At 41.1% G+C, this 26,603-nt stretch overlaps 1 protein-coding gene across 2 annotated transcripts in view; it reads right to left on the reverse strand.

Annotated features, from left to right (window-relative positions):
* The window catches only part of ZDHHC1 (zinc finger DHHC-type containing 1), a 437,426-nt gene that overhangs the window by 134,489 nt on the left and 276,334 nt on the right, over positions 1–26,603 (reverse strand). For both annotated transcript variants that reach the window (XM_044081372.1, XM_044081370.1), the window contains exon 10: positions 14,082–14,167. In XM_044081372.1, the coding sequence (XP_043937307.1) occupies positions 14,082–14,167 (86 nt within the window). The remainder of the gene's footprint in view (positions 1–14,081; positions 14,168–26,603) is intronic.

Genomic DNA, 26,603 nt, shown 5'->3' on the forward strand with positions numbered 1-26,603 from the left:
AGAATCTTTTCAGTTGTGTGTTTTTCTTGGTGGTGAAAAAGTCTGTCTGTGGGACTCCCTATCTGTGGACCATGCTGAGAAATATTTCCCTATAGAGATGCCATTTATAGGAGTTGATCAGGTTTCTGCTGATGTATGCAGAGTAGAGTATTTTGAGCACCTGGAAGATATTGTGCAGGAGGTGCAACCCCAGAGAGTGAGCAGCTTCCCAAACTTGCATTGCTAGACAAAACAGAATTTAAGAGTGGGTGCCCCACTGCTTGTTCATGCACCACATAACTGTGGTGTTGTCTAGGACCCCTGGCTCCCATTTTTCCTTGAAAGCTATAAGGCCTTTTTGTACTGCCATAAGATCTTTCCAGTTTATGTGCCTGTCCTTAAACTAAATCTCCCACTTCCACTAGGATTGGAAGTGCTAGAAGTGAGCCCCCAGGCTGTCTCTGAGACATCTGTGGTGAGAGTTTGGCACTGGGGAGTGAATCTGAATGGAAGGCTCTGATTTTGTGCACAAGTATGTGCCCACCATGCAAACACCTCCTTCAGGCAAGGAAGCAGCTGTATCTCAGTCGCCAGGGACTGATAGTGTTGGCACCATACATTTTTGAGGTACCACTGTAGTTTCCTCATCTGTAGCCTGGCCAGGGGAACCATGAGGATACAAGATGCCATGTAGCCCAGTGCTCAGAGGAACTCTCTGGCTGAGATGCATTGTTTCTGTGGGATTCTTTTGAAGTATTGAGTCAAAAAGGAGACCTTGTCTGGGGGAAGGAAGGGTTTTTGAAGATAAGAGTCCAGGAGAGCTCCCAGGAAAACTATCTTGGTGGACGGAAGAGTGTTGGATTTTTTGCAGATTTATGGTGAAGCCTAGGCAGGACAGGAGGCTCTGGGTAAACCCCACATCCTTTGAGAAGTTTTAATAGGTCTGTGGCTTGTAGTAGGCAATCGTCCAGGTAGGGGTTAATTTGGACCCCTCTGGTCCTGGAAAAGGCAATTACAGGAGCTAAGCACTTGGTGAAAACCCTGAGAGCAGTGCTGAAAACTGAAAGTGACTGGCACCTGCACTGAAGAGAAGTTTGTGTGACTACTGTATGGGAATGTGCAGATAGGCATCTTTTAGTTCCAGTGAGACCATAAAGGCCTGTGAGGCGATCATTGGCAAGAATTCCTGAAGAGTCAACATTTTGAATTTTGCAACCAGGAGGAACCGATTGAGAGTGGGAAGTCTAAGATAGGATGCTAAGAGCTTTCTTTTCTGGGAGCCAGAAACAGCCTAAGTAGAACCCTTTTCCCTTCTGATATTCTGGAACTGGCTCCACTGATCCCTGAGAGCACAAAATCTGGATTTGAGAGACGAGTGCATTTTTTTTTTTTTTTAATTTATTTTATTTTGAGGAATATCCAGGTAGCCAGAGTATTTCAAAGGCTCTTTGAAAGTGAATTTGTAACCATTAGAAATAATGCTTAGAACCTACTTGTCTGAAGTGATGAGGGACCAGTTTTGTTTGAACAGGGGACAGCTTCCTCCTAGTCTTGTGGAAGGGAGCAAGGACAGCGGAGTGGGAGAGTCATTGTTGCTCTCTGGCAGATGTCAGTGGTCTAGAACTCCCTTGCCTGAAAGTTTATGAGGTCCACTGACTGGATCTCTGCAGCTGCCTTTGTGTCCTTTCCCACTGGGGTTGCCTCTGTCTGCTTCTAGACTAGGAGGGAAAGGACCAGTGTTTAGTGGGGAAGCTCCTACTAAACCTTGATGGCTGAACTTGAAGGAAGTTTTTCAAAGACTGCATAGACTTAGTTTTGTCTTCCATTTTTTTTAATAACAGTTTCAGCTTTAGACCCACATTCACTGGCCAGGCTTGAATGATAGCCAGTCAGTTTCCAGTTTATTAAAACTTAACGGTTTGAAAAGATAGATTAAATATGAAATGTTCTGTATTGAATATACAAATTATTTATCAACATGTTCAATACGTCAGAGTTTGATTGTTTTCATATTCTTCTTGCACTTTAAGATTTTAGAATAACTTGTTTTTTATGTTTAGATTACACGACAAACTATGGTATTTTTATGTGACTTTACATATGTAGTCTTTTACTGTGTTGTACCGGCATTGCATGGCATTATTTATGTGATTTTATGCATGCAGTCTTTCACTGTAGTGTACATGCATTTAAAAAAAAAACATTGGTCCCTTTAAGAATAAAAAACTTTTTTGTATGTGAATGGGAGAGGAAATTAGGTCACTAGCGAATGGGAGAGAGGAAGTGAGGTCACTAGTTTTATCTTTTAAAAGGAGGCTGAATGTAAAGTACTTGTCTGATGAAGTTCCTGTATTCATGTATTAATGGACGAAAGCGCTTAAGTTTTGAATTTGGATTAAACTTGGAGTTCACAGTTGGATTCATCACTGCTTGCTGCATTATTGCAGTTTGCTGCATTACGTTTGTATTTGGATTATATTTTTGCCTGCTGCACTACACCTGGTGTGAGCTTTTCTGTGGATTTACAAGTTCCTACTAAACCTTGATGGCTGAACTTGAAGGAAGCTTTTCAAAGTCTGCATAGACTTAGCTTCAGCTTTACACCCAAAAAGGAAGTCCTTGTCTAGGAGAGCATCAAGGTGGTTAGATTTAATATGGTCAAGAAAAGATTGTCCCCCAAGACATGCATAACTTTTAATAACAGCAGCAGTGGCTGCCGCCCGACTACAGGCCTCCAAAGCATCATAGCCACAGTGTAAAGAATGCGTAAGCTACCTGTGAACTGTTTGTGGCAAAGATCCAAAAGTTCCTTAGAAAGGTTTTTATCCTCAAGGAAACAGACCTTTTGTTTCAGTGGATCCAGGATGGTTTGTTGATATTTAACCATGTGAAACTGACATCTGAGATCCCTCATGGTAAGGGTGGCTGAGGTATATACTTTTTTTCCCAAATCTATCGAGAGCCCTGTTCTCTTTATCCATAGGTAAAGGATTTTTGGTGGAACTGGCTCTAGCCCCTTTGGGACTTCGGGTGACCACCTATGGATCAGCAGAAGCATTTTTGAAAAGGTATTTATGGGAGTACTGTACCCTATAAAACCTGTCTGGTTTGAGGAGCTGAGGGAAGACAGCCAGAATTCAAAGTGGAATCCAAGAAGACATCCTCAGCCACCTCTAAAATAGGGGGAATAGCAAGAGGTCTGTGCTCCGGCAGATTCAGAAACTCCCTAATTCTCTTTTCTGACTGAAGGTATTCCTGTGGTTCCCACTGGATGTGTTCTCTCATACAAGGACAAACTTTCCAAAGTTAATATCCTCTGGGGGGGGCAGGTTCTCCTCAAAATCTGATTCCTTAAAAGAAGTGAGGGAGGGTCCTTCTTCAGAAACAGGCTCATCTAGGTCAGAATCCTCAGCAGATTCAAAAAGATCTGAAAAAAAACTTAAGTAGGATCCCTTTTCCTTTTTCCTGGGGAAGAATTCCTGGGGGCTTGTACAGATCTGGCTATAGAGATCAGGTCTTCAGCTAGCCTAACCAAGTCCTGCTAATATCCCTGAGAAAGGGAGCCTATAGGTCTAGGAGAAGGCCCTGAAGAAGCACCCCACTTAGGAGTTGCTTTGGCCTTGTCTCTCTGGAGGAATGAGGAGCCAGTTAGGCCAAAGTTGCAAAGGAGCATCACCGATGAAAGCGAGCTCAACAGAAGCAGAGGCCTGGCCTACTGAGCAGCCCCAGACCTGACCAATGAGCTGAAAGCAAGGGCCTGTGCAGAGGGACCAGATGGCATGTTGCACTCTGACAGTGTCTCAGAGGCTTGCGCCACCACCTCAGGCACAGAACGGGGCTGCAAAAGCACCTCACCTTCTTCAATGATCACAAGCCTTGAAGGAGAAACAGACTGAGAATGGTTGTCGTCCGAGGTCCTAAGCTTGGAGGTCTCATCTTTTTCTCTCTTATACCTAGGCTGCTCAACCTCTGGACGACAGGCGGACTCCATTTGACACTGAAGAGTAGATTCAACACTAAGGAATCTAGCCAAGATCTCGGCCCTTTGTCTGATAATTCTAGAATTAAAATGGGCACAAAAACGGCAACTAGGGACATCATGAACCAGGCCTAAAACAGGTGGCACAAAGTGAATGGAAGTCACTGTGTGGGATCTGCTTACCATAGCGGACACAATTATTTATCTTTTATGACTTGAACTAAAGAAAGAGAAAATAGTTCCCAAACTGGGTACTTATCTTTCCAATGACTTCTCTCTGGTGCAGACTGATTGATGCACTGAAACACTGCTTTGGGGTCCAACAGCAAGAAAAGTATAGTTGTGTAAAATCTTACCATTAAAGTAGATGTCCTTTCCTTCACTGTTGCAGTATTCCTAATATATGGGATTCCCTGCCATGGGTAGCCTGATGTCAGCAAGTATACCAAAGCCTTTTGTTGCTTTAAGAAACGCAGAACATCATACATATGCTCCTTGCATAGCGTAGGGCATAAGGTGACATCTGGATGTACCATCATCAGAACGGACTGCCCCAGTAGGAACAGCAATCCATGGAAACCCAACAGGTAACCAGTACATCCTGGAAGGTAAAGGACTAGGAGGAAGGAGAGAGGGAGTGAATACTGCAACAGTGAAGCAAAAGACATCTACTGTTACGGTAAGACTTTACCCAACTGTACTATGTCCTTCCATTCACTGCTGTATTCCTGACATATGGGAAAATTTTCTCTGGTAGTCGGTCTGGCCAAGGGCTTTCACAGCAGGAAATACTGTAAGTCAGGACTGCAATAGTGAAACACAAAGAACTGCAATAACACAAAGAACATCACATGTTTAATAACTTCACTATGTGAACTTTAAAGAAATGATTCTAGAAAATATCACTTTTAAGGACAAAACTGTTATTTCAGTTGTTAGGATAGATAAGAAAGCAAAATAAATAGTGGTTTTACTTTTTCTATGTTAGAAAAGCAAAATTATAATGGGTTATATATTAAGTACATGGCTTTTTAGAGGAAATAAAATCATATGTTCTGCTGTGTGCTGACTTTAAAGCCATTTCAATTAGGGATACGTGAAAAAAGTAATAACTGAATTCTAAAACAGGAATGGAGTCTTCTGTGTGTTTCTGAATTACTACAAACATTAGTTTTGGTTATCCCAGCAGAATTAACTCCTCCTGACTGGGTACATCATCTCTTACTGTGAAGAAATATATGGATATAATGGTAAAGAATGAATTTCAACTTGTTTCAAAAACACTGCTCTAACCCTGCAAAATATACTGACTATTAATTTTCAGTGATTATGTAACTTTCACATGTAGCTCGCTACCCCCTCAAAAAAAAAAAAAAAAAATGGCCTCCACATACATCCTTGACATGTGTGATCTACAGAATCGCTTGCTCTATGCAGACTGAAAAAAAAAAAACAGAGTGCATGAGACAACTGTTTGCTGTTTTGGGACTCTCCTTTCCTCAGTGTTGTACAACTTTGGAGTTACAAAGTTATTGGTTTGTGGGGACGGCAGGAGGGATTTTCCCCTGCATAGAAACTTGTTTCAAGCGGTCCCATTACTCTATACCTGAATGGTAGTTTTCCAACCTATTAGAGCCAGATGATGTGATGAGAGCAATTGGGATTCATTAAAGAGTTCATAAAAGACCCTCTGCATACACTTCTGATATCAGAGTGTTAAATGAAAGGTGTAATAGCCACAGTAACATATTTCAGCTTGTTGCTCACATACTGTACACCCCCTTGGTAAGCCATATCAATGATCTTTCAAGGGCAGTAGTGTAACTGTTTTATACTCGCACACAACCCCCCCAAAAGACCAGCAATTCATGTTTCTCTTGCTGATACTGATGGTGATAAAAGAGAAAAATGGCCACAACAATGCATTTTAGCTTGTTGCTCTCAGTTACAGAGATCCCTCTACCAAGGCACATCAATGATTGCTTCACAGTGATCATGTCAGTTTCACATAGAGTACCCCCAAATGACAGCCATTTTTTAATGAAAAATGTGGAAGAAAATTAACACAGTAATGTATTTCAGTTGGCTGCTGTCACTCAAGTCCCAGTCTTAAATTCTGATCTGTGTAACGAAAAAAAGGATTAACTGTTTTTTTTGGACAATGTATGATATCATTGCCCACAGACAAATTTTGGTGCTCTGCCACTATTTACAGAATGAAAATTAGCTGCAAGAAAAAAATGTACCTGAAGACTAGTGCATCTGTTTTAGCAAAGTTTCTAGCCAAACAGATATCCCAAAAGAAGTTAAGTGGGTAAGAAAAAAAATCTGAAGTGCTTACCACACACAGTACCAGAACATGAGATAACGCCTTATGATCACAGTATATGTGGCTAATCTCACAACCCTCAAAAGAACAAAGCAGTCAATCAAAAATGAAAGAACGTCAAGTGGAGATGGTTATGATTTGCACTAAGAGCTTGACTGACCACAGGCATTTGTCCATGGGGTCAATGGGGTCAAAAGTCTGATCTAGAGAATAAAAACCTCTCTTGATTCACCCTAATTGTAGTAACCATTCTTATTCTTTGTACTAAATCTCTGACAGGGAGTCTTTTCATATGACATGTCTGGAAGTCATTTTTTTGCATGACTGTCAGCAATGCAATCAATCAAGGTACCAGCTGTTGGAAGGAGGTTTTTGTCTTTATCCTTATAAGTAGTAACATCACAAAAGCAATAATCCATCCATCCACAACCCCTTTTCCCCCATCTTTGCACTTGGGGTCACAGTGTCACTGCAACATAAACAAAATACCATAAAGCCAGAAGTACTCTGTATGTGAGATACATTGAGTTTTTGTCTCCCTAAGCAAAATATTTTTAAATCAAATGGGATTCAGACATTATTTGTCCCATGCCTGACCAACACCCAACATGTATTACAGTACATTAATTCCACACAGCAGATTTGACTTTGGAAATGAACACTATAACTATGTTTATATATGCGAGCACGCACCACACACACACACACACACACACACACACACACACACACACACATACACACACACACACACATACACACACACACACACACACACACACACACACACACACACACACACACACACGAACTAATCAAACAGACTGCTTTCAGCCACAATCCAAGGTGTAGCTACAACTTAAAATACAAACATTCACATTCCCAGCTTGCACTCCAGAAAAGGGGAGAAGCATCTACCTGCACCCAATAATGACTTGGGCTAACTAGTGGTAAAGATGTCAAAACAGTTGGCCCAGAAGCAGGGAAGGAACTAAGGCTTCCATCAGATCATCTCCTCCTGGGGACTGGAAAGGAGCATGTTCCTGGAGTGAATCCTGCCAGCAACTCTCTGGCTCAGGAAGTTGCACTGTATTTGATTAACAGCAGAAGAAGACCATAAGCCTATCTAGTATGTCAGTTTAAGTGTTTTAACATTCTACCTGTCTTCCATCCATACCTTCCTCCTTACCGTTACTTAACCTGTCTCCCATGCCATCCTCAATGCCCCTGTGGGTTCCTTCACCATTACCCATTCCAGTAGTCCAGTCCTTGGTTCCACACTCCTACTCATAAAAGTAATTTTGAAGAAAAAGATAGCGGCCTGTCAAATCTGCTGCTTATACTCTACCCCTTTCCTTCCCTTTTTGTTTAACATACCCTTTTCACATCCATATGAAATTATCCTGGGCACCAATATCATGATTCCCTCATTGTTTCAGGACTCTATAGCTTCCCTAGTCCCTGGTTATATTCCTTCCCCTCCATCCTTTGGATCTTTCTGGTAGCTTTCCCCTGGAGTCCTTCCACCAAGCTAATGTACTTTTTCTTATATGGCCTCCATAAATACATTCAGTACACAAGCTACGGCCTAACCACAGTCCTGTACAGTAGAAGCACTTTTTCTTTGGGGCTGGGTTCTACCACCCTAAGGATATATTACACCCCAACATTCTGTTAGCTGCAGCCACTGCTCTTCCACTCTACTCCAAGTGCTCCAGTCCATCTTTGATCAACAATCCTAGATCCTTTTCTTGCTCTGCTTCCATTTGTTTCACTACCCCTGTTAGTATGTCACATAAGACTAAAAATGCAGTACTCTGCAACTGTTTGCACTGATCCTCAGCTGCCACCTTTCTCTTCACTTGTTCAACTCTTCTCTAGACTCTTCTTCCCAGAATCCACTTCTGCATCTATCTTTGTATCATCAGAAAAGAGGCTAATTCTGTTCTCTACTCTCAGTTATATTTGAGACAAACACCCTGAAGACTACTGGACCCAGGACAGATCCCTGCAGTATTCCACTAGTCACACCCCTGACTCCCAATTCCTAGCACTGCCTCTCTAGGTATACATGTCTGTGCACTGGCAATCAATCAAGCAGCTATCCACTTCCTTAGAACTCCCAAACTATCTACATTTTTATCAGTGGTTGGACCAAGTCTACTTCTATTTGCTTCTCACCTTCAGCAGTCAATGTGTCATAAAACTGGACAGGGTTTGACACACGAGATCCTTCTGGCTATGAATCTCTGTACTGGAAATGGTTGTTCTCTATCTCTAGAAGCACTCCTAGCCTTCCGTCGGAATTCTCTCCACAATGTTCCCTGACACTACTGTTAAACTAACCTGCCTGTAGCTATTTTGATTTTTTTTCTACACCTCCCCTTATACAAGACCGTCACAGCTGCTTTTACGTCTTCCTCTGGCACTTCTGCACTGACAAGTGATGTGATGAATAGCTCCATCCGGTGAGTCTGCCAACATATTGGCCAGATTTCTGAGCAAAACTGAAGATAGCTCATCTGGTCTAGGTGCTTTACACTCCTTAAGAGGAGCCACTTTATTCTGAACCTCTCCTCTTTCTATTCTGGTGCCTAATTCCACCCAACCTCCTTCCTAGAATGGCTTCTTTCCTCTGTGAAGACTGAACCACAGTATCGCTTAGTATTCCTGATTCTTCCCAGTCCTCCATGATCTACGCATCACCTTTGTTCATCCTAGCCAGTTTTTTGTCCCTCCCTTTCTTCTTTCTATGTACCAAAAAAAGTCCTTGCTTCCTTTCTTAATCCCTTTTGCTAACTTCCTTTCCATCTTTAGCCTTCGCTGCCCTAACCCTGCTCCCCACTCTGCATATTGCAGGTCCTAGATTATATCCGAACTGCAAGCTTCACATTACTACATAACGTCAGTGGCATTCTTTCCTTTTAATATCCTCCTCATACTCCTTTATTCTCTGTTTATTTCTCTCATCCTCTCTTTATGTTGTGTCCAGTAGATGATACGCTGTATCACTCCAACGCCTCTTGCCCTCCTCCTACCTTAACTGCTAAGGCACTTAACCTAACTTCTAGCTCTGGCTGCCCCCTTGTCCCACTCCTGAGTTGGTGGTGTTTCTACTCCTCTCTGACCTCACAGATGATGTTGGGGAAAAGAGCTACCAATACATGCTACACTACCGTGGAAATGAGTGACTTCCTCTCGCTATGCCCAGTGCAAACTCATTCCCCAGGCACTTGTTGAAATATGCACGACAGAGAGTTAAATACTAGGCATGACAAAATGTGTCCCTATTCCAACTGAAAGATACAACACTGCTGTTTACAACAATGTCAATGTAATTCTACTGCATGATTAAGGTAAGACAAAGATATTCAGAGAGACCTCAAATGTACAGTTCACAATGACACACAACTACCCATGGAAATGGGAACTGTGAATGCTCCTGACAGCAACACAGAAGATGCACTTCAAACCAAAATGGTTTAAATTGTGACAAAATAAAACTAGCATGCTCTAGACTTGCTCTTATTTATGTTCATGGCAGGTAAGGAGATCAAGGTAACCTGGAGTACCATCACACTGCTACTGAAAAGTGTGTTTTTTTTATATATGTGCCTATTTCCCTGCCCCATTTTGGCAAACCATTCACATCTCAGGAGAAGATGCAGAATGGGAGTGCTGGCACGTTGTCCTGCTTCTGTGGTGGCTCACCCACTGCCTTTCCATCCTGAAGACAAGCATCCCCAGTGCATTACTAGCCTCCACCAGGGATCAACCACAAGGTGAGCCCAACTGCTCATCCGCCCTGCCTGTGCTGTTCAGTACTTTAGCTTCTAACTGAATTCAGGTTCCCTGGCCGACGTCAAGGTCCTATCCCCTCTATGCCACTGGCACAGGTTATTTTGAGATATGTACAGAAATATGAAATATATGCATAATTAACAGAAAATTAAATATAAATATCTGGAAAGCAGTACTATCTAAGCACAAACTATCATTGTAAAAATCATGCAGCATTGCATATGTTTTCATTTGACAATGGAGTACCATATAAACTCCTCCTGTTTCAATCATTAATAAAACTGATACACAGTCATAATACTGAAGGAAAATAATTCACATTTCTTTTGTTACCACAAGTACCACATTTGAGTCAGGAGCCATTTCTGACCTGAATGCTGACTGAGCACACAAGATGCTGTTTCAATGTTTATACATGAACAATATCTCACATTGGCATTTTGTAAACTCGCTGCAGTCTTTCAACATAACGAGAAAAAAAAACTGTCAAGGACTCTGACACAACAAAATAAATAGGAATAGATAAATAAAAAAAACTTTCCTATACACTAAGGGCAGAAATACAGAAACACAGCAACCCAAAGCAGTCAAAATGTTAATCCAAATAAAAATGATCCAAAGTTGAGAGAAAAAAAGAGGAGGGGAGGTAGAAGCAGTTCTTCACAGTCTCAAGAAATCTGGTATGGACTGACTTCACAGAAGCACGCTGACAGACAACAGATGGCTGCTAAAAAATACAAAGTATTATAACAAAAGGCGCACTAAGAATATATGGTATGTAAAACAGTTGGGGGCCATATCTAATCAGTAAGTCAAGAGAGCTGGTGAGGGGGTTATTTGCATAAGACCATTATAGGTGAAAGGGGCTGGCTGCGTTACCTGCGAAACTTTCATAAGCTAGGCTGACTAAGCCATGTTGGCCTTCATTTTAAAGGCAAACAGAATGGAACTCCAGTGTCAGATCTCATCCATCAGAGAAGACAATCAACCGAGGTTCCATCTGCTTGAGTTGGTGGTAGCTCAGGTGGATGTAAAAGAACCCATTGAACTTATCTAAAGAGTGTGGGAAGAAGTTCCCCGATGCCCCATCCAAACATCCCCTAGTAGTAAAAATACCAACTTGGGTCTCCCTTAAAAACAGGCCACTAGCCTACTGGGACTAACCTGGTCAACAAAGCCTTGATCTTCTTGAGGGACACAAATAAGGTAGACTACTTGGGTAACATACTTACACCAAGGGGATAACCCAGGGCTCCCTCAGACCCTTTTCCCAAAACTCTGCAAGATGTTTCTGGATGGTTATAATTGAGGCTGAATGCCAGTCTAAGCTGCTCCACATCAGCCTGAGGGTCTCTCAAACAGACAGGTCATCTGGAGATAAACTTCTGATATGTCACTGGCTTTCAAAAATATGCCCCATCCCTTACAAAACTTGTGATTTTTGTGACAAGACAAGTTGCAAGTCTTTTTGTTCTACTTTTCTATAAATACTGCAATTAAATATTTAAGAGTCCCTGGCTCAGGGCATTTGGCCCTTATACCTTCTGGCTTTGGTTCTGAATCTTGATTGCAAAACTATTTCTGGAAGTGAAGAAGTTGGGGTTACACTCATTATCCTTGTTCATCTTAGAGGGAACGGCCTCTGGGCCCTCGAGTTCTCAGAGAAGTCTAAAAATCAGGTAGCCTTACACTCCACTAATAGTCATTGAGGTAAGGTGATATGCAGTATCAAATGAAGGTGACAGTGTAAGCGACACCACAGGTCGCAAGAGAACTGGGGGCCAGCATAAAATATGGCAGTTAAAGATTTACCAATAGAGGAGATCTATGTCCTGAATACTATGGGTTTGTGGCAGGGTTATGTTTCCCAGGACAGGAGTTTAAGTAGGCCTGCTCTAGTCTCCATGTTCTCTGCTAAGATAGGGGACCTCCAGTCTTCACAAGCCAAGAAAAAGGCACTTGCAGAGACAAGGGGGCTGACAGAACACATCAATTAACACTGTATATTATAATGACCAAACTTATTTGCAAACTCCTACAAACACAAACGGATAATACGTTTCATAAATTTCTCATGTGCAGCAAAATTACGAGCTAGAATAAACAAAGCAAAACTTCATAACAAAAACAGAACTCAAATGTTGAAACAGAGCAGTAGCTTTTGGTTAGTGCCTAATCCTGAGAATACCGGCTTACAAGGTCAGACATTAGGACAAGTGTATTCTTTGCTGACTGCATTCATGATTTAAACTGCACACCATTTTCTGCTAAGACAAGTTCAATATACCAAGAAATCATAAGGGAACTGAACTTTAAATATTCTTGAAGCACTGCTGACACCTAGTGGGGAGTCACATTAATATAATTTTTCTTTCACTACTTTTGTGATACATTCAGTATTAATAAGAATTACTAGGCATATGTTTTATCTTCAGCTCTTTGCTGTGCACCCATTTTCTTTTCCTGCTCTAGTTACAGAGAAATGCAAAATGTGATGATATGGAATGTGGAAAATGAATGTGATGCCCATCATATTGAGAGTTAGACGCACACAAAATACACTCACTCAGCTGTGGAAATTGCCTGCCTTCATAAAGGTTGCCTAGCAGAGAATGTAAAGTACGTAAAAGTGTACACAGCAGTTGCAAGTAAACAATTAAGAACATTCACTGTGATATAAATAAAAAAATACATTATGATTCTGCTCATCATCTACTGAATTAAACCACATACAAGACTGAGGTACTGACCCTTTAGAGTACTGCAGCTAAGGAACAGTCATGCTTAAACTAAACTATAAAAATGTGAGGACAAAAGACCTCTGAAGAGCAACACTATTATCAACCATCAAAAACTAACTCTTACTATTCTTAAAATTCATCGTACATTACACATGTAAGAGCAAATATTAAATTTATAAAATAATTGCTTAAATGAATCAAAGTATTACACATGGAGAACCTTTTCGGTTTGGTGTGTCAAAAGCTCCTGGCTCAAAATAATTCAATGCACTTCACATGAGCAACGAATGCAAATGCAGTGTCTTTGGTAACTCGGGTGTTGGTGATCGCTGACGTGTCACACAAAACATTGTGGCGTGTGTCACCTTTGGCACGCATGCCATAGGATCCCATCACTGTACTATACACTACATAATTAAATATTCTCTAAACAAGTAGCATTATCACAAACCATCCAAGTTACTGTTAAAGTAGTGCGATTCGAACCTGAAGTTGACCATCTCCAAAGAAATTCATGTAGTCTCTCCAATGGCAGCTTTGGTGAACATTTTTCAATGTTTTTTTTTTTTTTCATTTGCCAAAACTGCTTTCACTGAACATTCCGAGGAGTCTCCAGGCTTACATATTCCAACTCCAGGGTCGCACAACAGTAGAGAAAAAGGCAAACTCTACTGTTGCATAATGTCATCAACAGAGCAGCATATTAACAAAATCAACGCAAAAGCTAAAAAGCTAACCAAAATAAGTATAATCACAGCATATGTGGTATACACTGAATGCTACAAATACCACGTAAACCAACACACAACTGACCTATGGTATGTTACTATTCTATTCAAACAAATGGAAGCACTGTACAATGATACACTTTAGATTTACTGTCCCCGAGACCTGTTTAAACAAGCACATTGACAACCTACCACCAACATAACATTCTAGTTCACAGGTAAAAAAAAATAATTTTCAAGTTATTTGGTGTGTTAGTAGCTCAAGCCCAAGGACTACAGTTCTGCTACAGCTTTGCTTCTTGACCTTTGGATTTCAAGAGTACCACTTCTCTTTAAAACTGGGCAGCAACATTCTAGTTTGGACAAACATAACACAGCATTTTATGATAATTTACTCTATCATATTCAGTAACTGCCTCCAAACAACATATCTACAAACTGATGTCGGGTGTCCACTGTACTTACTCAGCTCTGTTACATTCAGGCCTTACAGACAACAGAATGATCTATAAAACTCTGCTTACTCTTTTCCTGATGTTGTAGCAGCAGAGGAGTCCTCCACCTGGACATCTGGATTTGTGTAGCCTAGGCTTCCAGGGTAAGGGGCATCCTAAAGGTGCAAGAACTGTAATTAGAATAAGCTTCAAAAAAAAAAAAAATCAAGTCACACAAATAAAATCAGAAATTACTCTGTTGGAAGAATTACAGATATTCTTCAATATTCTTGAGGCACTTTAAACTTTATCACATAATTTTATTAACACTTTATTGATCAGGTTAGTCCCGCTCGGTCAATGATCTTTTTTCAGAGGTGGTACTCACACTAAAGGAAACATGGACAGAAAACCAGGGAACTTCCCCTACTCTCTGATAAATGCCATGAAACCTCTGATAAATGCCATGAAATATTTTACATCTACCTAAGGTACCACCAGTTCAGGCAGATGGGGCCTTAATTTAAATGTCTCATGTGAAGGACTAATGTTTAAGACTTAGAGCCACAAAGGAGAAGTATTGATGGTCATAGGCTCCATAAATGTATATGCACAAGTCTGTCTATGCTATTAAGTAAAAAGCTAGTCTACTGGTGAAAACAGATATGCCTGCACAGTATTGTCACCATTTTACTATATTCTTACAGCAAAGATGCGTCACTTAAGATGAAAGGTAAAATGAAAGTTCTGAGGCAATGCAGATAATAGTGCATTACAAATATACATCAAATATCAAAAGTATCAATTGACCAACTGTGGAAAACAAATCTAACTTCTTCACAATATAAAAACAAGACTATTATTACATAAAAGTATGTAATGAGCTGACAGAAATACAACATGCAATAATTCAACACATCTCTGGATCTCTGAAGAGGACAATAACAATAAAGATCTTATCTTTGCAATTCTGCTGGTATTGGAGTGGGGGGGGGGACTAGGCCTTAACTTGTAACAGCCATGCAGCCATGCTTGCCACAACTGCATGAACACACTGCTCCTGATAAAAGGCATGCTCGGTTTCCAGAGTCCCAAGATTTTGACACCAAACCAAAGAGACATTCCTCCAAATTAGAGTCATCCCTCATCTTTACTTTACTCATAAAAAGGAGAAAATTCTAGACAGTGTAGTGAAACATGTAACAGCATGAAGTCTTGGATATCAATGATACAGTGACTACTAGTATTATAATAAATATCTTATTTCAACAGAACTTCGACAATGGATATAACTCTGTTTAATTTCTCCAAGTCTTTCAGTTTCTAAGACCATGATGAGAATAGACCTCATTCCCAAGTCAAAGCATAATTAAAGTTTGTGAAATTAGTACTGTTGCAATATTTGATGTTAGCCAAATTGCTCTTCGCAGATCCTGCAATGTACCCAGAATTTACTCCTCCTGCAATTCATACGCAGTTACATGTATTGGTAACATCTCTAAATACTGTAAATTCTTTTTTAAATCCATTGTTCCTACTACTATTGGAATGGTCTTGGTATCCTTCTTCCACATTGCCCTCTTTTCTGCCTGCAGAGCCTGGTATTTTATGACTTTGTGCCTCTCTGTAAGACAGTGTAATCAATGGGTGTACCACTTTCAATGATCAATGCTACTTTTGTCTTCTTTTCATGGACTTCTACATCTAGTTTTCTCTCACATATTCTTTGAATGGATGGTAATTGGTGATCCTATGTGACATAAACTTCATCATTCTCTATAATGTGGCTCAGGTTTCCAATGCTCCTCAGTTAGTTCAGCATTGTAATGTTTACACAACCCCAATTGAACAGTCCTGCCACATTATTACAGCTTTCAGCATACAGGTCCCCTCTGCCGTTATATAATCTTATCCAGCAACAAGATGTATGACTGTTTCCAGTTCTGTTTTACAGAACCTGCAATTATCACTTTCTCAAACATGTTCAACAGACTTTGTAAACCAACGTGTACATAGTCTATTAGCCTGTACCGCTAATATTAACCTTTCATCTTTTGGTTTAAATTCACCTCTTCTTAACCATTTCTGCCATCAGATCCTGATCGACATGAGGTTGGTCCAGGAGTTTTTTGTACTTTCAACTCTATTTATGCCTTTACTACATTTCCTGCCTTCTTAAATCATTCACAAAAAAGATGAGAAGTCTTTGCATTGTTGAGCAAAAAGTACAGTTTTGTACCTACCATAAATGTAGATGTCCGATAGGTATGCATCTGCAGTCCTTACATATGGGTTGTCCTGCCTCAGGCAGCCCTTCGGTCGGCCGGATTCCAAAGTCTGGGTCCTGCGTCGGCTGATGTCGCCCTTTTCCCCGACGTCAGAGCGCCTGGCGTATAAAAGCATCAGCCGACGCCATCTTCCTCAGTTTTTCTTGCCCCAGATGCCAGGTGCCCTCTAAAGGCTAAATTTTGGAGAAATGAATAAATTCCAAACATGCACAGCAATAAAAAACAAATACACCATAAAAGATAACCCCAGCTAGCTATAAAGAGGGATAGGTACCCAAAGAATACCACAGAGGGGTAGGAGGGAGGGAAAACCTGACTGCAGATGCATACCTATCGGACATCTACATTTATGGTAGGTACAAAACTGTACTATGTCCTTCAAGGATGCATCTGCAGTCCTTACATATGGGTAGAATACCATAGCCAAGCTGGGGGTGGTAGGACCTAAGAAAAGGATGGTGTAGCTAACATGCCCTGCAGGGCTGCAGTAGCAAAGCCTGCTCTGGATCTGGAATATAAAGGAAGTTGTAATGCTTGGAAAATGTATGCACAGAGCTCCATGTAGCAGCTTCTAAAATGTCCTTTGTAGCCACCCCTCTTAAGAAGGCTGTGGAGGTGGCTGTTGCTCTTCTGGAATGAGGTCTGATGTTAGCTGGCACAGCTTTTCCATGAAAAGAGTAACAGAATCGAATGCAATTTCCTATCCATTTTGAAATTGTTTGTTTGGAAATTGCTCTTCCTTGTACACCAGCAGCATATGCTACAAATAGTTGGTCAGTTTTTCTGTAAGTCTTAGTTCTGTCCAAGTAGTAGCGCAACTGTCTGTGAATGTCCAGGGTATGCAGAAGTTTCTCTCCTTTATTTTGTAGATTTGGAAAGAAAGTAGGCAGGTGGATAGCTTGGTTCAGTGAGACCCTGGATACCACCTTTGGCATGAATGAAGGATTGGTTCTCAAAGAGACTCTGTCCTTATGGAAAATGAGAAATGGTTGTACTGCCATGAGGGCCTGTAACTCAGATACTCTTCTTGCTGAGGTTATGGCCAGAAGGAAGGCAGTCTTCCAAGACAGGAATTGTAGTTCTGAAGATGCTGCTGGTTCAAAGGGAGGTAGAGTTAATTTTTCCAACATGAAGTTAAGGTCCCATGTAGGCACTGGTGGTTTCCTTGGAGGGTTGATGTTTTTTATCCCTCTTAGAAACTGCCTTAGCAGAGGATGAGAAAATACAGGTGGATCAGTGTTGTACTCTGCTGAAATAGCTGAAGCATGAATTTTTATGGATGAATAAGAAAGGCCATTATGGAGCATTTCAGCCTATTCAAGGATATGTGGAATGCTCATCAATGTCGGATCCTGACCCTTTGCGGTGCTCCAGGTTCGAAATCTTTTCCATTTTGCTGAATATGCCTTTCTTGTGGAAGGCCGCCGAGCTTACATGATGATATCCTTTACCCTCTTGGATAGTTTATCCTGTCGAGGAGTCAAGGTATTTTCCAGGCTGTCAGCTGCAAGATTTTTAGGCTGGAGTGCAGAGTTTTGTAATTGTGCTGTGTCAGAAGAAGAGGCCATTGTGGTAGAGGCCATGGTTTCGTGCATGACATGCTCTTTAACAGTGGGTACCAGTGTTGTCTTGGCCAGTCCGGAGCTATCAGAATCACTTTTGGTTGCTCTGTCCTGATCTTCAGTAAGACCTTGGTCATTAACGGAAGAGGTGGGAATGCATACACTGTTAGAGCATTCCAGCTGAAGGATAGGTCGTCCACTTTCCATGCTTGAGGATGGTATGTCCTTGTGCAGAATTTCTTCAGTTGATGGTTGTGGGGGGAGGCAAAAAGATCTATGTCCGGCCTTCCCCATGATTGTGCTATCTGAAGAAAAATGTCTGGATGCAACATCCATTCGTGTGGATCTGTGGTGTTTCTGCTTAGGCTGTCCGCCAGTACATTGTCCTTTCCTGGTACGAACTGGGAATGCAGCTCTATATTGAGTTTTAGGGAAAGTTCCCAAAGATTCATTGCCAGCCTGCAAAGAGGGTAGGAATGGGTACCTCCTTGCTTGTTTATGTACCACATAACTGTGGTATTGTCTGTCTTTATTAGCAGGTGACCTTGATGCAGAAAATGTTCGAAGGCCTCGATTGAATGTATCACTGCCAGCATTTCCTTTTGGTTGATGTGCAGGTGCAATTCCTTTTGTGTCCATTGCCCATGAATACATCTGCCCTTCATGTGCGCTCCCCATCCATGGTCTGAGGCGTCCGTTGTAATGGTTTGGCTGATATGAGTCTTGCTGAAAGGCAGACCCATGTTTGACTGACTTGCTTGTGCCCACCACAGAAATTCCTTTTGAAGGCATGGAATGAGGGGGATCAAAGCTTCTAGGCTGTGACTGTGTTGAGACCATAGACTCTTTAGGTACCATTGTAGTTTTCTAATATGCAGCCTTGCTTGTGGAATCAGAAGAATGCAAGATGACATGAAACCCAGGGCCTGCAGGATTTTTCTTGCAGTCAGCTGGGTTTGTGTTGTCAGATTTCTGAAATAATCCGGTAATTGTTCTTGCTTTTCTTCTGTGAGAAAAGCCATTTGGATGTTTGTATCCAGCTTTGCACCCAGAAAAATTATTCGCTGGGATGGAACAAGTCTTGATTTCTGAATGTTGACTGTGTATCCCAAGGCCTGTAGTAGGCGGATGGCATAGTTCAAGTGTTTTACCAATGTTTGTTGGCTGTCCGCTTGTATAAGGCAGTCGTCCAGGTATGGGTACATTTGAATCCCCTGAAGTCTGCAATGTGCAATTACTAATGCCAGGCATTTCGTGAATACTCTGGGCGCAGTAGATAAGCCAAAGGGCAATGCTGAGAATTGATAATGCTCTGAACCTGCAAGAAATCGGAGGTGTCTTCTGCAACTTTGTCTGATAGGGACATGCAGGTATGCCTCCTTGAGGTCTAGAGTTACCAGCCAGGACCCCTTGCCCAGCATGGGAAGGAGTTGCTGTAAGGTCAGCATTTTGAATTTTGGCACGATGAGATAAGTATTCAGTGCGGACAAGTCCAGAATAGGCCTCCTTTGTTTTTCTTTTCTTGGAACAAGGAATAGTCTGGAATAAAATCCTTGGCCTTGTTCTGTGTAAGGAACCTTTTCTATTGCCTTCATTTGTAGTAGTTTGGAAATTTGCTTGAAAGCCTCTGCCCTTTGATTTGGTGGTAGGTTTGGCATGCCTTGTCTTTTTGGTAATGTATGAAAATGGAATCTGTATCCTTTGTCTATTATTTGCAGTATCCATTTGTCCTTTGTAATACTGTGCCAATTTTCTGAGAATAAAGACAGCTTTCCGCCCAAAGGTGCTTCCAATTGAGCCCTGGATGGCGGAGTCAAAGTCAAGTCACTGAGTTTGTCCTTATGCAGTAGTTGTAGGGTCCTGCACTACCTCTCTGGTTAGGAGGCTGCCATTGACGTCCTCTGTAGGAGCCTCGAGCTTGCCCTCTACCTCTGGCACGCCTGTTTTTGCCTCTTTGAAATCTGTCTGTGCCTGGAAAGGACCAATTCTTAGAAGGCCAATTTCTGCTGAATCTTGGTGGTTGGACCTGGAGAAAATCTTTGACTGTTTGAACTGATTTAGCCTTTTCCTCAAATTTCTTTAAGACCTCTTGAGCCGTGGAACCAAATAACTTTTGTTTTTTCTAGTGGTGCATCCAGAAGCTTTGCTTTAACATGATCTGGCAGTGTTTGTTCCTTCAGCCAAGCATGTCTACGTATGACTGCACCTGTCATTGCTGACCTACATGAAGCTTCCAATGCATCATAACCACACTGTAAGAAATGGTTGCTAACCTGCTGAGAGTTATGCACCAGATCCTGAAGTGCCTTGCGGTCTAGGGGTTCAGGCGAGGATAGTTTTTTATGCAATTCATCTAACAGATACTCTTGATACTGTATGGAATTGACAATTTAATGCTCTCATAGAAAGAGTGGAAGAAGTATACACTTTTTTACCCCATCTCTCTAAAGCCCTGGATTCCCTTTCAGAAGGAAGTGGATTCTTGGCAGTGGTGGTTGTAACCCCTTTAGGGCCCTGGAAAATAGTTTCTGGGTCAGCAGAGTGGCCCTTGTAAAGGTATAGATGTGAGTCCGGGAACCTGTAGTACCTGTCAGGTGGAATCAGAGAATTCTAGGCCTTGCCATTTGAAATGCTCTCTCATGGAGTGGAGGGTCTCCCCAAAGGAAAACTCTTCAGGGGGGGAGGCCAAGGGAATAGATTCCTCTGCATCAGAATCCTCGTAGGCTGGAAGGGCCTCCTCCTGGTAGTCTGAAAGGGCAGAGTCATCTGAGGCCTTATCAGAAGACTGAGGATCTGTCTGCTCAACCCAGGGCCTTTTGCTTGGAGAAGGTTGAGAGCCCCTGTCTGGATGTGGCTGAGAGCCCCTGATTAAGGAAATAAGGTCTTCAGCCAAACTTAAAATTTGTGAACCGGTAGTGGATCCCTGAGGAATAGCCTTGGGAGGGAGAGATTTTGGCTGTTTAGCAGCTTTAGCCCGTGTAAAGGCCTTAATGGACATGGATATAGGAGGCCTGGCTGCCCCACGTGCTGGAGTAGTTTTATCAACAGAAATGGTGTCGGATATTTCCTGAGCACCGGTTTCAGACGGAAGTTCTATGACCTACTCAGAGATGGCCTCTGGTACCGAAGTTACCGGTTGTGCGGTGTCGTCGGTCGGAAGCGGTAGAGATTCGACTTCAGTAGAGACCAAGACACTCGCGGTAGGCCTAGGCGTGTAGTCGTCCGAAACCGCGGACCGCGTGTGTCGGTCCTTATCCTTTCGTTTTTTGGGTAAATGAGCTGTCAGAAGCTCCGACGGCATGATATAGCAGTAATTTTCCCAAAAAAATTCCTCTGCAAACTCTGCCCGATGCCTAAGAGTGCGTTTATTGAAGGAAGCACAGGCTGAACAGGCCGAGACGTCGTGGTCTGGGCCTAGGCAGGGAAAGCAGTAAGAGTGGAAATCCTTATGAGGTATTTGTTTCCCACAAGATAAACAATTATTAACTTTAACCGTTTGATCTGACATCGGCTGAGGCAAGAAAGAGTCCCCAACGGGGTACTTAGCTTTTTTGAAGACTTCGGTAGCTGAAATCACAGGAGCTGGCCGACCGGCACTTGCGAACTGCTTCTGCTTCGGGCACCTCGCGGCAAGAAAGACTGAGGAAGATGGCGCTGGCGCTTTTATACCCCAGGCTCTGGCGTCGGGAAAAGGGCGACATCAGCCGACGCCAGACCCAGACTTTGGAATCCGGCCGACCGAAGGGCTGCCTGAGGCAGGAAAACCCATATGTAAGGACTGCAGATGCATCCTTGAAGGACATCTGTAACCATGACCTAATCTGTTAGTTAGACAAGTGACACACCCTGGAAAATCCCCTTTTTAATTTTTATACCTGGGATAATAATTGTCATTTATCATGGCTTAGTTGCAAAGGTCAATGTTTCATGGTCAGTGTAAATACAGTTGATCAATGTAGGGTGTATCTGTAAGCACTCCTTTATCCATGAATGTGGGATGCTGTCAAATGCTTTTTTGTAATCTATAAATGCCATACTTAGATTCCTTCCCTTTTTACAATTCTCAATTATGACTTTAACAACAAATGACTCTTTGTTCCACATGACTTTAATGTCACCCTTCTGTTCTATTGCCATGATTGAGTTTTCTTCTAAATGACTATAAACTATCGGCATCAGTTCTAGTATATACTTTATAAATCATCAGAAGGCAAGTTATTGGTTTATAGTTTTTAGGATAGGTTGCAGATTCACTCTTAAGGAGCAGTATCACTTTTTTTTTGTTGTTAACCAGGCTAGAGTCTGTTTGACATGTGCACAGAAGTAGTTCTTACTCAGGGCTAAATCCTTGTATAAAGATATTAATAATTTTAGCCAAAAGTTAGGTATTGCATCTAAGCCTTGGGTTTTCCAATTAGGAGCTTTTCTTAACTTTATCTCAATCCCTCTGGCCGTTAGCTCATCCCATTTCATATCTTGCGCATTTGAAATTCTTGCTTTTTCTTTTACTTCTTTGCTATGTTCCACAAAGTCTTCACAGATATTTCTTCAAAATGGGTCTGTTTCTTTTTTGGTGGCGTTTCCATTTGTTTGGCTTTATTTCCCAATTCTCTATGAATCTTTTTTGGGTCATCAACAAATTGCATACTCTACTTTTCCTTTATATTTACTTGCATATCTTCTATGATTTCTGCCTGTGCTTGTATCTTTAGTTTATTGTTTGTAATAGTGTAAGATAAATCCAGGTATGTTGTTCTGATACTGCACATTACTTTTATCATGTCTATTTTTCCAAGTATTTATTTTTTCCAGCTTCTATACTCTCCAACAGTGACACTTTTAGTCTTAATTGCTTTACAGTTTCTCTATTCAGTACTTCCAGGATGGCATTCAATTTCTTCCTTTCCTTTCCCTTGTTGCCCTGTATTTTTGTGGTATGACTGTTACTAACTTAGCTGCACAATAATATATCAAATTAAATTCTGTTATATCACATGAATTTCTGTTAATAGTCTTGATTACTGGGTTAATTTGTTTTATCAGACTTCTAACATTTTGGGTTTTATTGATGTTCTGTAATCTAGTTCTTTTATGGATCTTAATATGTCTATTTTTATTAAATCAAAATTCTTCCCTTAGATCATTTTCTTCTAAAATGAGGGCACATTCTTTGCTCTGTCTCCTGAAGGCATTCTACAGAAAGTTCCAGAACATCTTGCTGTGGCATTCACTTTGGCTGCAATCTTGCATCATCTGTTGCTCTTTCACATGGGAATTGAGTGGCCTATTGCTCCACAACATTGGCTGTGTCACAGTTGCCTCTGTTTCCTGCTTCTTCCTTTGCTGTGAAACTCCAACTGAACTTCTGTGCTGTTTTCCTGCTGAAGGCTCCAGACTATCTCCACGTGGCAAATGGTCACATACTTCCTGTTCCACCTGTTTCTCCTTAATCTGGGCACTCATTATTCCATCATGCTGTGATGTTACCAGAGATGGATTTTCTACACTATATCCTTCACTTAGCATGTAATCCATTACTTCAGTTTCTAGTTCTTTAAATTCTGCATCACTGATCTCCCCCCCCCCCCGTTTTTCTTATTTTTTGTTTTGTGAAATTCTCCACATCCAGATGCATTTGCCTGCATTTCTCTTCAACTAACTTTGGTGTTTTGTTTTTTTTATTGATTACTTTTGCTTTCTTTTTTACATACATATTGCACATTAAATCTCTTTCTTTCCCAGGTCATCATGCTGAGACATAACCTGTGTTAAACTTTCTCCACTAAATCTTTCACTTTGCAGGTATTCCATAACTACAGCTTCTCTTGCCTTAACTTCTACTTTACTAACCTTCTGTTCTACGTTCCCCCTTTGTGATCTTATTTTTTTGTATTATGAAATTTTCTGTATCTGGTGCCTTTGCTGGTATTTCTCTTCAAATATCTTCGGAGCTGCTTTTTGGAATTGATTAGTTTGGCTTTCTCCTTTGCATAAATATTGCACCATATCATCTCTCTCTCTTACATATGTCCATGCTTCTTTTTTATACCTTTCAAAAATCTCTTATTTTTTTCTTTGTATTTTCACACTTCCTCAATCGCTTCTTTTCGCATATGTCCTAAAGTTTCTTGGTTTACAATTTTGTTCATGGATCTGTTGTATTAATAAACCAAATTTGCATTTGACACTTTTGACCGTTTTTCCTGTGCAAGTATTTTTCTTTCCTCGAATTTCTCAATCTTTTGTATATCTTCTGTCCAGAAATTCTGGACTGCTTGCATAATAGTAACAATACATAAAGTCCACTCAATCATTTTTATGACTCTTTTTTGGCCTGAGTTTTTGTGAACTATTTCTACTTTCTACAACAGGGGGGTCATTCTCCTCCTGGGCCTAGCCTAGCCCCAATGTTGGAATGTTTCTGTGTTTTGAGGATTCTACACTGTCATTTTTTCCATACCTGGCACCAATGCATATACCACGATTGGACTCTTTTTTTATCCTGAGACGTGTGCTCTCAGCTGTCTTTATTTTGTAACCTACTTCTGTCCATGATATACGATATATAAAATACAGTCCATATACCAGCATCTTCTTGGTGAGATTCTGCAAAAACACGATCCATCTAGTGAAGGTACTCACCAAGATTTGAGGATGAATTCAATTCCAGCAATACTACTTTCCTTTGCTTGCTAATTTTATCATCTCTCCACTCGGTTTAACGAGCAAGACAATTCCTATGCAGTAAAAGGATAAAGTGAAATAAAAGATTTCTAATAAATTTGCCAACATTTTTGTGATTTACAAGTGTGATCATAAACACTGCAAACCTGACTATAAACAAATATTGAGGTAAAAATAAAAATCACAAGAGACATTTATGAAGGGGAACAATTCCCCTGCACCACCCCATTATTTACATAACACAACTCTGAAATTGCCATATTTTGGGGAAAACAGCAAATCTCCCACTTCTGCAGTCTTGACCTTTAAATGCAAATCTTCAGACAATAGTGATTGTACATATGAGTTTCAATTGCTAGTATACTGAATACAAGCCTGGCACCAGAAAATACTCAGTAAACCTGGAGCGGTCTCACATTTCACATTCTCTTACTATTTATCTACTAATACGCAACAGAAAATGACTATACAGCTAAGCTGCTAACCTGAGCTACTACTTGCATAGTCACAAAAAATATGTGGCTCAACAGGTAGCACAAACACCTCTGATGCTAGAAGATCTGAAAACTGTAGGTTCTAGTCCTACTCAAGATTCTTGGAAACTTTTTTCTAATACTGACACTCCCAAGTATACCCTTTCTCTGATGAAACTTTCAGCCGAGGTTTCATCTGTCTGACTTTGTGATCATGCATAAGGAACTGAAAGATCCTATAGCAGTTATCAAAAACAGCAGAGGAATTTCTCCATTACCCTGGCCAAGTGTCCTCTAACTAGTATGACTATCACCTTTGGTCTAGTTGGACTAACCTAATCAACAAAGCATAAATACATACAAAGAAGGCAAACAATGTTACACAAGGCAGCTTAAGGCAGGATGTCCTGCAAAATAAGTCTGTCACCTGAATGAAAATTCAAACTGCTGTGCTTAAAGAACATGTGAACAAACAATATGGGGTTGTGTAACTGACAGCCACTTAAGTGAACCACTCAATTCCGTGATCATAAGTGAAGTGGCAACCCTGAGTAAAAAGCCCCCATAACAGATATGTAGGGGATTTTGCTGTCTTCACCCCTCAGTTACTATCATATACTTCAAACTTCTACTATTGCAGGATAAGTTATAAAATATGAAAGCTCAGACTTTGTCCACTTAAATGGGCATAATATTACAACAAAATACACAGATGGCTTTACACAGAGGTCTGCAAAACTACTGACAGAGTTTCACACTAGATGTAAATGTTCCTTAAAATGAATGCCCTTAAATTACACTGTAAAGAGTTGGAGCACATTTTAATGGAAGAAGTTAATACAACTTGTCACCCATTTAAAAAACATCTGTTTAGCAGCTATCTTCTTTTACTAAGTAGGCCATGTAAGACAAAGAGAGAGCTTTGTCCCAAGGAAGGCTCTAACATCCACCAGGAACATGCCAACATATGTCAATCCTGAACAAGTAGCCAACTTTCTCTCATTCTGTCCTTCCAGAAAAGTAATGGGAAGTGAAGGAGCTGATCACAGGAAATTTCTACCACCACCTTTGGAAGGAATCAAGGGCTACTGATGCTGTCCTTGTGGTTAAATAAATACAGCTTCATACGCAACACTTGAGAGCCTAAAATTTTCACAGCTAAGAAGAATTGCAAAGAAACAAAAGTTATGTACTTACCATTATGCAAGATCCAAGACATTTTGTTCTGTCTGGCTCAACAGATGGGTTATTGGCTCTGACCTTGGCACCTTTTTTTCCAGGTCTTGCATCCAGTGCTCCTCTCTCATATATAATTCACACTTGTCCCAGGAAAACCTCAGGTTGAGTTTGTCTGCTTTTACACAGTACTTTATCTAACAAGTACAAATAAATCTGGACAGCCTACCAAATATGACATGGATGAGGAACCAGGTCCATGATGGACAGAAGACAAGGCCCCAGTCAGGTCAAATCACTCAGTCAAGGGTTACACCCTTTGGGATGGAATTCTGGAATGCCTGTAACACTAGGACTGTTCTCATAGCCAAGATGTTGTTGTGATGTTTGGCCTCTGTTGTCAACCATTTGCCTTAAAAACACTTTCCC

The sequence above is a fragment of the Protopterus annectens genome, chromosome 8.part0 (genome assembly GCF_019279795.1).
Source record: "Protopterus annectens isolate FY-2018-M chromosome 8.part0, PAN1.0, whole genome shotgun sequence".
Classification (NCBI taxonomy): Eukaryota; Metazoa; Chordata; order Ceratodontiformes; family Protopteridae; genus Protopterus; species Protopterus annectens.